The following is a 15289-nucleotide window of genomic DNA, read 5'->3' as shown; positions in this document are numbered from 1 at the left end:
AAATTGTGCAACCACTGCCACAATCCAGTTTTAGAACATTTTCATCACTTATACATAATTTTAAAAGTTGATTTTAAGTGTTGTATAGTTGCTTGAAATGTTGTCTCATTTTGTCACTCACGTTTCAATTTTGGTTTATGGTTTTTTTGGGGTGGGAAGTATTAAAACAACTATTTCATTTGCTTACATTGTTGCACGTCAGCAATCTGAGCTCAGCTGAACATCGCTGCTGCTGGTTTTGTCTGGGATTACTCATATGATTGCAATCATCTGGCACGTGGTCTTCTGTCCTGAGGGAGCTAGCCCAGGCATGTTCACAGGCCACACCGTCATTTTAAGGTGACAGTGGAAGTTGCAAAGTCTCTTAAGCTTAGACTCAAAGCTTAAGAGCTTAGTCACATAACGTCACTTCTATTGCATCCCATCCATCAAAGCAAAGTTTGGGGGCTGGCCCAGATTCAAGGGCAGGGGAAACATTCCACCACTTGATGGTAGAAAAAGCAAAAGGGGCAAACATACAGATGGGAGAAACTGTCGTGATCATTTTTGCAAATAATCTTCCCTTGAGGCCTTCATCCAATTCTCTCATTATCCATGTGAGGACGCTGAACCACACAGAGGTTCAGTAACCTGACCGACTTCATACTGAGTGTTAGTGGTTAGAGTGAGTGGAATGGGAACTCAGGTCTGCTGCCTTCCAGGCCAGTGTTTTCATTCCTTCCAGGATCTCTTTCACCTCCATTCTCTATCTTCTTTACTTTACTGATTGTAGTGTTTCTGAAACTTGGTATTTAAGTTAAATCTAGCTATCTTTGTGTGTGTGGGGGGGTGGTAATTAGGTTTATTTATTTGTTTTTAGAGGAGGTATTGGGGATTGAACCCAGGACCTCATGCAGGCTAAGCTTGCACTCTACCACTTGAGCTACACCATCCCCCACTAAATCTAGCTATCTTTTAATTACCAAATTCAGTGTTATGTGCTTTAGACAGCTTCTTTCACCCTAAGACTATGTAAATGTTCACTTATCTTTTTCTAGATATTTTATGATTTAATTTTTCAATATTTAACTTTTTAATGATTTGAAGAAAGAATCTAATACATTTGGGGGGCTATCATGCAAGTATCACACTGTTTTTAATTATTGTTACTTAATGTGGATATGAAATCTGATAGTACCAAGCCCCTTCAGTACTCTTTAAAAACAAAAAGGCTATTCTTACCCACTTATTCAAGATGAACTTAAGAATCATTGTCAAATTTTAAGAAAAAGCCAACTGTGATTTTGTTTGAAATTGCATTCAACAGATTAGGTTAATGTGGGGAAACTGAAAAACAGTTTTCAGTCTTTCCTTCTAAGAATATGGCATGTCTCTGCATTTATCTAAACCTTTTATACTCCTTCAGATTAAAATACCCCTGCATTTCTGGAAGAAATCCTACTTGGTCATATATTATTGCTCCTTTAATAAGCTGCTGGATGTGACATAGCAACAATTTTTTTCAGGGTTTCTACATTTATATTCACAAGTGAGACTGGTCCATGGAGTTTTTATTCTTGGCTTTGTAAAATGTGTGGGGAAGGGTTCTAGGTTCCCCAATGCCCTGCAACAGGGCATTGTATTGTATAAAAATGATCTGTTCCTTGAAAGATACTTTTTCCTTTTCTTTATTTTTAAAAAATGTGGCTAATATGTTCCTTAAAAGTTTTAAAGAACTCACACGGAAAAGAGTGGGTCTGGCTTGTTTTTATGGAAATATTTTGATAATTTTTTCAATTTCTTCCACAATTACTGGAATTTTGAAATATTTTCTGCCCTCTGGAAAAATTTAGGCAATTTATATTTTTCTACAAAGTTGTCTACTTAGCATTTTCAAATTCAATAATCTAAAATCAAATTAAATATTTGCTATAAATTTTAAAGTACATTTATATTATTGGCTATATCACCTTCATTGTTCCCAATTTTGTGTTTTCCCTTAGATTTGCCAAATCTTTGTCTCTATCAGGAGTCTGTAAACTGTAGCCTGTGGGCCATATCCTGCCTGCTGCCTGTTTGTGTGCATATGTGGTCTAAGAATGTGTTTTACATTTTTAAGTAGTTGAAAAAATACGTACAGAATAATTCCCATGACATGAAAAATTATAAGAAGTTCAACTTTCAGTGTCTGCAATGAAGTTTTATCGGAGCCCAGCCAGGCTGATTCGTTTGTGTACTGTCTATGGCTGCTTTCATGCTGCAAGGGCAGCTGAGTAGTTGCAAAAAGAGACCACATAGCCTGCAAAGCCCCAAATATTTACTATCTGGCCCTTTGCAGAAAAAGTTGGCCACAAACCCTGGTCTACAGGACATAAGCTTGGATGGCTATATCTCTGAATCCTGTATTTAATTATGTTATCTTGGTTTCTAGATCCTTATCTTTAATATATTTGATCAGAGTGGTATATTAGTTTCTCACAACTATGGAGTTTTTGCCAGTTTCTCCTTGTACACTTAACCGTTTTTGTTTTATAGACACACTCTATGTTTCTAAGAGCTAAGGTTGATGATATATTTCAGAAGAGTCTCCTTTACAAAAATAAAATGCCTTCTTTGTTTTACAAGATATCTTGAGTTTTACTTTTCATTTTAGTATTAATATCCTGATTTGCTTGTGATTCCTGACATGTCTTGCCCAAACACTTTGTGTTGTGTCACCTTTATAAACAGAATATAGTTGGATTTTAATCTTTTTGACCCATTCTGAAAGATACATTTAATAGAGTTTGGTAGCCCGTTTATATTTACCATTGGAGACTCACTTTTTATCATCTTTCTATCTTTGTTGTTTTTCAAAAAACCTCCCTAGAATGGAGGGAAAGGTATACAACCCATTTTAAATTTTCTAGAATAATGTTACCACTGTGTGAATAAGTGTTCTTAATTTTAAAACATATAGAAAAGTTCAAGGAAGAAAGTAGTAATCATCCATACTTCCACTTTCAGAATTCATAATTGTTAATTAAGATCTTGGTATTTTTGCTTATAGTTTATTTTTTTCTATGTATATATATTTAAAACATCATATAAGTTCAGAATAAATTATGCATAAAATATTAGAACCCCATAGATGAAGACAGAGTCTCCAATCCTCTTTCCATCATTCTAGGTGGCCAGTATTATGCTACGTATCTGTTTCTCTAGTCCTTTTTAGCCACGGAAAATACAGGTATTCCTAGCTGCACATGCTCTTACTATCTAAAAATTCCATCTTAACAACTTGTGAAAGATTTTACCCAAAACTCGCTGTGCAAATGAAAAACTGAATGTAATGCAATGTCATGTACAGCGAGCACAAGCATTTAGGCTAAGATTCTTTGACTGTAAGGGGGGAGGCCAGGAGAGGAAAGTGGATGGAAAACACTTCCGTCTGTCCCTATGGCTGTGCCATCCTGCCTCAGGGATTCAGTCTGGCTTAGTGGTCGCTACTAGTGTTTACCCAGACAGTAGTTCCCAGTTTTCAGAGCTGCTGACATTTGTATCTTTTTTGTATGCTCTACTAAGTATTTTAGAGGCAAGATACAATACAATTAAGAGTTGGTAACTTTCTGCCATATAATCTGGAAGCTCTGTGTACTATTTTTTATATTTAGAAAAACAGAACAAAATGAAAACAGTACTTTTTAAAATGCCAGTGAATGTACCCAAGGGAAAACAGTTCTGGAAAAACACTCAACAGATATATTTTAGAAGGTAGCAATGACTCAAAGCAGCAAAAGAAGGCAGACAAGGAAATGGAGACTAGCTTGCAGTGTGATTCTGCTGTCTCATGGGATGAGGCCAGTGCTATTTTTGGATGTTCCATGTGCTTCAGGATGGGGAAGAGAGTCTTGCCCCAAAACACCTATAATGAAATACTTATACACTAAATAACTTGGCAGCTGAATTAAAATTAAAGAGAAAAATATACAGGCAAAAGGTTGACAAAATTCTAGGTTACCTAACATCAGAAGAGCAAAAGAGCTAAGCATGTAAAGTTTAGTGAAGCCACATTTAATATTAATCTGTCTATAAGTCCCAGGGTTAGATACGACCTAATTCCTCCCCCCAATAGAATTAATTAGGAAATTGAGAGGAGTATAATGAACTGATTGGACTGAGACATATTATCTGCTAAAAGGAAGATCATACAATAGAAATACCGGAAACACCACTTCTTTTGTAATAATAGCATCTCTGCTGTCAGTACAGTTGTATTAGAGATGTCACTCATCATGCTGGGCACGTGGAACCTCCCCATCTACCTTAAGAGCCTCATCTATAGGGTCTGGTTCAGGAAAGCAGGGCTGGGCTGGGCTGTGTCTAGAGGTTGCCCCCTGCTTGCTGGCCACCTGACCAGGGGCCAGCCCAAATACAGGCTGGCCAACAGCTGATGGCAGCATTATGTGAAAAGCTGTGCGGGGCGATTCTTCTCTTGGAAATTTAAAACAGAAGAATGGAAAAAAAAATCTGTCAATTGGAAAGAGAAGAGACAGAGTAGCTGTGTCATGGGGTGAGTTAAGATTCTGATACTTTAACCACAAACTCTGCTCCTTCTGCAGTCTTGTACATCCATTGTTTCCATTTTCCTTCACAATGAAAAATTAATAGGATAATAGGACTTTCAGATTTAAAGTACTTTTACAAACAAATACATCACCTTCACAATTTTGTAAAGTCAGGTGAGATTAAACTACCCATTTTACAGATGAGAAAACTGAGGCACAGTGGGCTCAAATAATTTAAGGTCACATAGCTTCGCAATGGCATAATCATGAAAAGATAGCCGTGTTTTCCCATTAGGCCACTGATCTGTTTGAATGCTGCTGTTCTCCTTTACAGTTCTTTCTCCCCAAACATTAGCTACATCAAGGACAATACTGTAAGGCACAAAAAAGAGTTTCCCTCTTACCTGTCTGCTGTATGGTGGTTATTGCCTGAGCATTACACTGCAGCTGTAGCATGTGTCTCAGCATGGCCACTCCCCAAACACTCAACTCCGGACACAATGCAGGAGCCTCTACTGCTTTCAGCCTACATGATTTCGGAGCTGCTGTGAAGACCTGTAAACTGGCTGCTTCAAGCTGCCTGCACAGCGCAGAAACACTTAGAGCGCAGAGGAATTTGTGCTCTGGACTGTGGTTTTCAGTATGGGGTAAAAGGTGGAAGACAGCATTATAATTATTTTTATACTTCCCATTAATATCACATCCAGGAATTGGGGCCTCAACTGTTTTACCCTTTTTCTCACTCTCCCCTCCCAGGTCATAACTGAGCATTTGTACCAGGTTCTTGCTTTCAGGTAAACAGATGTCCCTGTTACTACTCTCACCACAAAGCTTCATGACTTTGCCAGCATCCTCAAATCTAGCTAAAAGAGTTGATCTCAGGGCAATGTGGCAAAAAACACCCAGTGTTAGAAGCAGTGCCCCCTGAGAACACTCTACACTATGGTAGAGGTCCCAGGCCTGCTGCATGCACTCCTGGCTGCAGTACTTGGCATAGCTGCATCCATCACAGGGAACTGTGGCCAAGGTGTGCTTCAAACATCGGTGACAGTAGAGGTCCCCAGTGGTAACTCTGGTGTCCCACTTGCTCTCTAGGCTATGATGTCGTGGTGGCATTTCTCCTGGGTTAAGGACACTTACAAAAGCATGCTCTTTCACTAGAAGCTCTCCTGGGAGGATATCTTTTGTGGCCACCAGATAGCGGCCTTTTAAAGGGTCTGTGCATAAGCTGACAGATGATGATGCACTGGAAATCTGTTCATTCTCTTGTCTTAGGTCTACATCCTCAAAGGCTTTGGTTAGAGCTGCTGGGAAGGCTTCTGTGAGATTCTCCTTTTCTTGTACCTTGATTTTCAGATGACAGAGGGTTCTCTGCAGAATCTGCAATTGGGAAGCTGCTAAGGTCGGTTTGGCAGCAAAGTTACTTTCAAGATCACTGATGGCCTGGCTTGCCTCGGGCAGTCTCCCCAGGGTCACCAGACACTCTGCCTTACGCAACAGCATCTTGGGTTGCAATCTTTCTGGATATCCATGCATCTGTGCTCTGTTGATGTCTTTAAGGCATGTCTGAAAGCAGAAAGGAAATCCCCAAATGACCCTTGGTCCCTACTCTTCAACATCCACTTGAAAGTCTTAACAAAAACCTACAGGTAAGTTAAGGATTATTAAAAACAATCATGTGTTTATTTCTTTAAGTCATATTCTACTGTGATCTTTTTATGAATGAATAGAAACACATGCTGAAGATACTATGTTTAACTGCCATTAAATATTCCTGATTCTAAGGACAAGAGTCTTACAGATAGAAGAATCATAGTACGGTGATTAAGAGGGCAGTTTTTGAGGCCAAAAAGACCTGCATTCCAGGACAGACTCTGTCTCTTACTAGCTGTATGACCTTATGCAAGTAAATTAATTTCTCAGTGTCTTAGTTTTCTCATCTGAAAAACAGGGATAATAATACATCACAGGGTTGAAATAAAATGAAAGTAAGGTAATAGATCTAAAGTGTTAAAAAGAGTGCCTGGAAGACAGCATGTGCTCAATATATAGGAATCATTATTACAAGAAGGGAAAGAGAAGTATAACCAGCATAGGGAAGCTACAAAGGGCTAAATGATCCACAAAGTCTTCCCATCGCTGTCCCCTGGGCCATCACCCAGGCCTCTCTCGCTTAGGGCTTAGAGTCTTGCTCTTCCCTTTTTGTCCAAAGGGCGTTAAGTGTGAACTGGTGATTACTCAAATCGTCCTTAACTCCAGGGTATAGTTTAAATTTTTGTAGAATTCCAAAATGGATGTACCAAAATGGCATTTTAGAGTTTGTCCTTGGACTTCAATTGGGGGATGAGGAGAACGACATTCATCTAAAGCCCCCCCTAGTAGGTATCTCAGTGCAACTTTTACTTTCCCATTCAAAATGCATATTGAGGGGGAGCTGTATTATTGCAGGGATACTCTTGAACATGCTCATCTACTTATTTAAAAAAAAAAAAAAACAAGTAAATACTTTGCAAACACTTGGGAGGGTTTAGTAACTAGTAACATTTCTCACAGCTGATCTTGACACTGAGCTGACCCGCAGGGCACAGTCCATGGCCCTGTGGAACGTGCCTGACTCTTTCTTGCCGACCAGCACTACCCCCAGCATCACCTGTGACAGCTGACATGAATCAGGAGAAAGACCAAGTTTGAGAGGACATCGATCTGCTTTCAATTCAACAAGCTGCAGCATGGCCCAATCTCAGTGTTCTAAGGGAGAAGCAGGGATGAAGGACTAGTCCTCCAGGGAACCCCCTGCAGATCTTCTCTAATCACACCAGGCATCCGGATACTCACTTCATACTGACCCAGGTGGAAGAGGGCTGCAGAGCGATTGGTGTAACACAGTGAAATGTCCTCAGTGTGGGGCCTTGAATGTGACACTCCCTGCAGAATAATGAACTGGTTAAAGGTATTCACGGAGACTAGCATCTTCAGAGTATTTCTTTTTTCAGGTAGTAGGGGCTCTGCCACTGAAGACTGTATGAAATCGGGGAAGTTACTGGATCTCTTTGTGCTTCATTTTTAAGGGCATTAGAGCAGGGCTGTGAAGATCAAGTGAGGAAATAAATATGCAAAGCACTTTGAAGACAGCAGCTTCAGACACAGCTTCAGCCACAAACAATACAAAGGTAAATGAAAACGGAGGCGCATAACCCTGCACGTAATAAAGTGTGAGTGGAACAAACAGAAATTCACAAAACAAGAAACACTAATGATATGGGGGAAAACATAGTTAATTCACAGGTAGTCAAATCCATGAAAATGAAACCATAAAAGGGCTACTTTTTCTACCACCAAATTGGCAAGAATTAATAATAATCAGAAAGATGGCATCTCAAATCACTGGAGAAAAGAAAGGGATATGTCAATAAAAGTATTGGGACAAGTAGCCACTGAATAAAAATAAAGCTGGTTGTTCATATATGATAAACCTCATTAGGATAAATTCCAAACGGATCAAAATCTTAATATAAAAAATGAAAGTATAAGAGCACTAGAAGAAACTATAGGAATAGTCTAAAGTGATGCTGGAGTAAGAAATACCTTTCTAATTATGACACAAAACCCAGAAGTCATAAAAGGTTAATAAATTTGACCGCCTAAAAATAAAAAAATTTCATTGCAGCAAAAACCAATAAAAGCAATATCAAAAGACAAACATTGAACTGGAAAAAACATGTGCAACTCCTGCTACAGGCAAAGGGCTCATTTCTTTACTTTATGAACAGTTCCTACTGATCAATAAGATGACAACCAATAATTCAGTAGGAAAATAAGCAAATGATATGAAAAATTCTAACGGGAAATATAAATGGCTCTTAAACAGATGAAAAAATGCCCAACCTCATTCATAATCAGCAAAATGCAAATTAAAACTCTACTGAGACGTCATTTTTAACCTATCAGATTAGCAAAGGAAAATAAAATTGATGGCATGCTGAGTTGGCACAGGAGTGGGATAATGGGCATTCTCACACCTGTCTGTTGGTGGGAGTGTAAATTGGTCTCATGATTATGGAGGCAATGTAGCAGTATACACATCTTTTGATACATACATCTATAGCTCCACTGTCCCAGCAATTCCTTTTCTAGGAATTTATCCTACAGATATAATCTTTTATCCTATAGGTATGTGCAAAACATATATGCAAGGTTTCTCATCACAGAATTGTTTGAAACAGCAAAAACAGGAAACTTACATGTTGATCCAGAGGACACTAATTAATTACTATTATATCCATAAAATGGAATACCATGTACCTGTAAACAAAGAATGAGGAAGCCATCTATGTACTGACGTTAAGAATGATCTTAAGATGTTAAGTGGGAAAAATGCAGTGCTGAACAGTGTGTAGAGGACGTTATTTATGTAAAAACAGCATGCATGTGCAGGAGTGAGAGGTTATTTGTACTTGTTTATATATGCTGAAGCACCTCTGGAGAGATATCTTTAATAAAGTGCTAGCTTCTGGGGATGGGAAACCAGGTGGCTGAGGGACAGAGGAAGGAGACTGTACTGTATACTCTTACATCTTTTAAATCTGAACTACAGAAAGACATTTCCTATTCAAAAATAAATAGCTGAAATAATGATGATGATGATGATGATAATAACCGTAATAACCAGGATGGCTTAGGATATAGAGAAATGAACATACTCTGCTAGAAGGCATACAACTAGTTTTTTCCTGGAGAATGATTCAGTATCAAGTACCAAAGGCCTTTAAAAAAAAAATACATTCAATTGACTCAGCAATTGCCCTTCTAGGAATTTATCCTAAGGAAATTGTCAGGTGTACACAAATATTTACATAGAAAGGTACTCCTTGCAGCTTTATGATACCAAACAATCTGCCAGCATTAGGAGATGTTAAATCAAATAAAGTTCTCTGTAATGGAACACTAAGCCAGCTGTAAAAAATCATGTTTTAGTGGAAAATTTAACAATATGAGAAAATGGTCACAATAAATTGTTGAGGGAAAAAGGCAGGTTACAAAACAGTGAGTACAGCATTATCACAATTTTGTAAAAGAAAAATATTAACAGTGTTTACCATTGGTTATGGAATTTTTTTTTACTTGTTTATGCTTCTCTATATTTTCCAAGTAAACATATATTACATTTACAATCAGACAAAAACAACAAATATTATTTTAAAAAAGAAAGAAAATAGCAGCTATATAGAAAATTACTAAGTAACATAGTTACCAATATAGTAGCTTCATGAAATAGGAAGGCTCGTCTCCCTCCACATTCGGAGAAAAACCTTAATTTTTCCTCTGAATTCACTTTTTATTTTACTTATTTGCCTTGAACAACTTCCCCTGTGATCACATTTATTACACACATGCATAAAGTTGAAGAGATTAGCTCTGAAAAAGTACTATTAAGCCATTTATCAGTGATCATTACATCTAATAGATTTTAATTCTTCAGCAATCACGAATGCTTACATTATTCAGCTAAATACTTTGTTACAACTTTACAAAGCAGGACTTTTATAAATTATAGAAGCTGCTGCTACAGATCAGACAGTTTTTGGAAAATTAATTTCAAACTTCAAGCACAGGTCTATTAAAGATGCAGGGTGGGGCAACACTCTTTAAATTCACACTCATTCTTTTACACATAAGGTCACAGATGTGGTGCAAGGGGTTGATACATTTTTGCTTTAAATCCATATTTCTCTCTAAGAAATGATGGAAGGAAGTCCCTCAGGAATCTTGTTCCAATTCCAACTATGGAAGCAGGCCAGTAAGAGCAAGACATTGTTAAAAGCCACTATTCCTCCTCAAAATCTAGATCATTGATGGTTAGCGTAATAATTTTAAATATTTGTTGACAGCCTTCAAAGTGCAGTTCAAGAGGGCTGTAGCAGTTGAGCTTATTTCCTTCCTAATTTAATCTAAGTCATACTGGCTGTAAGCTATCGCTGTGGCAAAGCCCCAAATCCAGCTGTTCTCTGCATTGGGACTATCACACTAATAGCCTCATTAGTTATTCAGACAAAAATGGCATATAATTCAGTGAGAGCTGATAGACGTGGGTGAGTGAGGAAGGCCAAGGCGTCCAATAAGTCTACTGCTGCACCATGTCTGAAGGAGTATGGGAATATACTGGACGGAATCCAGGACGTATAATACAAACAATCCTTTGTTTCAGAATATGATCTACAGCAGAGTGCTGCCAGTTTTCTTTTTCAAACCCAATCCAAAATGAACAGACAAAGCTACCACTGACTACACGAGTCAGCAATAATGGCTCTATCCTTTGAAGAAATGTGCATTGCTAAATTGTTGAGATAGCCCCTCTTGCTGAGCTGGAGGTGTCTTACCTTAGAGTACAGCACTGTGGCTTCCAGATAATCCTTCTTCTGAAATTTTTTGTTTCCTTCTTCTCTGTAGAAAAGGGGAGCGTCAGGGTCCTTTCCTACAAGGTAATCTCCAGAAAGCCTTTTTAAAAATATCTCATCCTCAGGTCTTCATGGAGAAAGAAAGAACAAAACAAAACAGCACAAACTTGTTATTTCAAGGAAAGCTCCTAATCAATGCACCTGAAACAGGAATGAGTGCCTACAAAACACTGGGACACGCGAGGCTGGATGTGTTGTGTAATGTTATGGGGGCAGTGGGTGGGAAATCTTGTGGTCTCAGAGACACAGGGACTAGAATTTCTATTTAGAGGACAGAATGCTAATTTTTAAATTATTTATAAATAAACCATTCCTTGGATAATGCATCATGCAGCAGCTTGGTGAGGGGAATGACACAATACATGGAGTGTCTGCACCAAGGCATACTGGCCACCTAAACTTTGTTGAAAATACCTGAGTGGATGGCTGACAGAGGGAGGGAGGTGTGCAGAGAGAGGAGGAGGAGGAGGGGTGGGGGAGGGAGGAGAGGAGGAGGAGAAGGGGTGGGGGAGGGAGGGGAGGAGGAGGAGGAGGGGTGGGGGAGACAGTGAAATGTTAACATTTGGGGAATCTGAAACAAGGGTATTACACAGTAATTATACTATTTTTGCAAGTGAATCTGAAACTACTTAAACCTGAAAAGTTTTTAAAAATAAGTATACAAGTGCTGTAATATATAAATACACAAACATCTACACATACTGGCAATAGACTCTTTTTCCAATAAGGAGAAATAGTATAGAACAACCTAGACTACACTCTTTGTGACTATAATGCAATGAAGCAAAATATGAATAGCAGGGAATCTAAAAATTCTCTTAAGCGACTCTTGGGTCAAAGGGGAAATCAAAAGTAAAACTGCAGTGTGTTTAGAAAAGTATTTTTCAAATTTTTATTTACAGAGATCTACAATTAGAAATACCTTTTACATTTTGATTCAGTATGATGTATCTGTGTCTGTATATATGGAAATTTCAGAAAACATTATTTATCTTTGCTCTGTATAAGTTAATATCAAATATGATTTTACTGATACTTAAATGCAATATAGAAAAAAATCTCAAAACAAAATAACACAAAAATAGAAATTAGGAAAGATTTTTTTAATTCAGAAGGTGTGCTTGCTTGTTCTAAATTTATCCCAGTCCAGAAAATATGAGGACAATAGCCCATGTATATCTGGTGCACCACAGAGCCTGTCCTTTGCTGTTTGTTTTTGTGTTGTTTTAAATTAGGTTAAACCTGAAAATGCTATTCAAACAAAAAGGCTGTGGTGAATGGTAATAATAGCAGAACTCTTCTTGTCTAACAATGGATATTCTTTAATCTTAATCCAAAATGATGATAAACTCAATGTTTTTGTAATTGTTCTTCAGTGCAATGAAGAACTAAGCTGCCATAATTCATAATTCCTTCTGGCACCAAGTTTAATGCAGCAATTAATTTAAACTTTTGACAAGCAGATGGATGTTCTATCTTTTTTTAGTATTTCAAATTTTCTTCTGGAATGTTACAATAAAAAATTTGAGAAAGTGAGGTGGAACAATTTTCCAATTAATTTTTTTATTGTGGTAAAATATTTAAAATGTCATTTTAACCATTTTTAAGTATATAGTTCTGTGGCATTAGGTATCGTCACAATTCCAGAACTTTTTCACCATCCCAAACTAGAACTCTGTACTCATCAAATGATAATCTTCCATTCCTCCCTATCCCCAGCTCCTGGTGATCTCTATTTTACTTTCTGTTTCCATGAATTTGTCTCTTCTAGCTACTTCATATAATAAGTGGAATCATACAATATTTGTCCTTAAGTCTGGCTTATTTCACTTAGCATAATGTTTCCAAGGTTCATTCATGTTGTAACATGTACCAGAATTTGTTCTTTTTCATAGCTGAATGACATTCCATTGTATGTATATACCAGTTTATCCATTCACCTGTCAATGGACATTTGGGGTGTTTTCTCTTTTGGCTGTTGTGAATAATATTGCTCTGAACATTGGTGTGCAAATACCCGTTGAAGTCCCATTTTCAAATCTTTTGGGTATAAACCCAGCAGTACGGTTGCTGGATTATATAGTAATTCTATTAATTTTCTGAGGAACTGCTGTACTGTTTGCCATAGTGGCTATGCCATTTTACATTCCCACCAACAGTGCACAAGGGCTCCAATTGCTCCACATCCACATGAAAACTTAACTATTTTTTTTTAATAATAGCCATGCTAATGAATATGAAGATAGTAAGGTATCTTATTGTAGTTTTATTTGCATTTCCCTAATGATTAGAGATGTTAAGAGTGTCTTTTCATGTGCTCATTTTATGTGCTTATCTTCTTTGGAGAAATGTCTATGCAAGTTCTTTGCCCATTTTTAAACTGGATTTTGTTGTTGTTGAGTCTTAGGAGTTGTTTATGAAGTCTGGATATTAATCTCTTAGCAGATATATGATTTGCAAATATTTTGACTCATTCTGTGTGTTGCCTATTTACTCTTTTGATATTGTCATTTGATGTACAAAATGTTTTACTTTTTATGAAGTCTGATTTGCCTATTTTTTTTTCTTTTGTGCCTGTGCCTTTGGTGTCATATCCAAGAAACGGAGGCGAAATCCAATGTCTTAAGCTTTTGGCTTATGTTTTAGGAGTTTTATAGTTTAGCTCTTAAGTTTAGGTCTTTGAGTTATTTTGAGTTAAGTTTTTGTATACAGTATAAGGTAAAGGTCCAACTTCATTCTCTGGCATGTGGATTCTAATTAGGAAGCAGATAGAAAGAACCAAATTCCTTCTTCTTCCAGCTGTGTCTTCTCTCTAGAGCTCTAGAGAGGTAAAACCTCTCATAAGGTTAACTGGAAAAGCAGACAGTCCCAGCCCCAGCAGAGAGGACAGAAGATTGGAGCTGAGAAACAACAGCTTAATAACTTGCACACGTTTACATATACAACTTTTTTCCTGAACCATTTGAAAATAAGTATAGTCATCATGGAAGTTCACCTCTAAATATTTCAGCAGGCCTCTGCTAAGAATAAGGACATTCTCCTATATCTCGATATCATAATATCATTATTATGCCTAAAAAATTAACATTAATTCAAATACCATTTAAAATTTCTCCATTATTCCTAGAATATATTTTTTTCTTTTTCTTGAGAAAGAGTAAGACAGAAGGTTGCTATTTTTCTTTATAATATTTTAAGTACTATTTGACTACTTACACTGTATACATATTATTCTGATAAAAATTTAAGTAAAAAAGGAAAATATTTCCACTTACTAAGGTACCGGGTCCACACAGTTCTACAGGATTTTTCTACAGCTTTAAAGAATCAAATAATCCCTATATTATATAAGCCATTTTAGAGCACAGAAAAAGATGAAAGCTCTCTAATTCACACCATGATGCTACCGTAACTCTGACACCAAGAGTTTACAAATAGAGCACAAAAAAGAACATGTAGGAACATAGACTTAAAAATCCTAAAAATAACATCAGCAAATTGAATCTAGCCATGTGTTAAAAGAATGATGGACAATAACCAGAGTTTATCTCCAAAACGGTTGAATTTCAGTAAATCTACTGATGTAAATCCTGCATTAACAGATTAAAGGAGAGAAAAAAAATGATCATTCCTCCCAAAATATATCAAAAAAAAATACTGATAAAACTCAACATTTAAGATAGAATATGTGGCAATTTCCTTAAACTGAAAAAAGGTATATACTATAAACCTATAGCAATGTTCTAAATTGCTGTTACTATTCAACATCACACTAGAGGTCTAACTAACACTATAATTAAAAAGTAAAATAAAAGGTACAAATATTGGAAAAGAGGATTACTGTTTGAAGATACACTTACTAAAAATTTTAGGTGATCTGGCATAAAAACAATGAAGTAATATAAAAGTACAGTTAGATGGCCTATTGTAAAATGATTTTAAAAACTCCTAGTTTATATTTATACCACCAATCATCAGTTAGAGAATGTAACTGGGAGAAAAAAGTCTTATTCACAAGAACAACAAAAACCTTATAACAAGTAAGAATAAATCTAAGAGGAAATGTGCAAGACCTATATAAAGAACATGATAAAACTTTACTTAAGGACATAAAAAGAAGCCCTAAACAAGTGGCAAGACATACCCTTTACTTGGATGAGGCAATTTAATATTGTAAAGATGTCAAGTCTCCCTAAGTGAATCTATAAATCCAACACAATCCCAATCAAAAACCCAATGACACTTTTTACTAAACTTGACAGTCAATTCTAAAGTTCACACGGGGAAAACGTATACAAAAGAGCCAAG

At 36.9% G+C, this 15289-nt stretch overlaps 1 protein-coding gene across 4 annotated transcripts in view; it reads right to left on the bottom strand.

Annotated features, from left to right (window-relative positions):
* The window catches only part of SMYD4 (SET and MYND domain containing 4), a 52341-nt gene that overhangs the window by 29259 nt on the left and 7793 nt on the right, over window positions 1-15289 (bottom strand). For all 4 annotated transcript variants that reach the window (XR_004141959.2, XR_004141957.2, XM_064495826.1 and 1 more), the window contains exons 3-5: window positions 10904-11048; window positions 7362-7451; window positions 4931-6092 (exon numbers count right to left, since the gene is read on the bottom strand). Coding sequence is in view for 2 of the 4 variants with exons in the window: in XM_064495826.1 (XP_064351896.1) it covers window positions 4931-6092; window positions 7362-7451; window positions 10904-11048 (1397 nt within the window). In the remaining 2 variants the exon portion in view is untranslated. The remainder of the gene's footprint in view (window positions 1-4930; window positions 6093-7361; window positions 7452-10903; window positions 11049-15289) is intronic.

This window comes from Camelus dromedarius, chromosome 16 (assembly GCF_036321535.1).
Source record: "Camelus dromedarius isolate mCamDro1 chromosome 16, mCamDro1.pat, whole genome shotgun sequence".
NCBI lineage: Eukaryota > Metazoa > Chordata > Mammalia > Artiodactyla > Camelidae > Camelus > Camelus dromedarius.
Note: the sequence above shows the minus strand (reverse complement) of the source record. Positions and strands in the feature narration are given on the sequence as shown.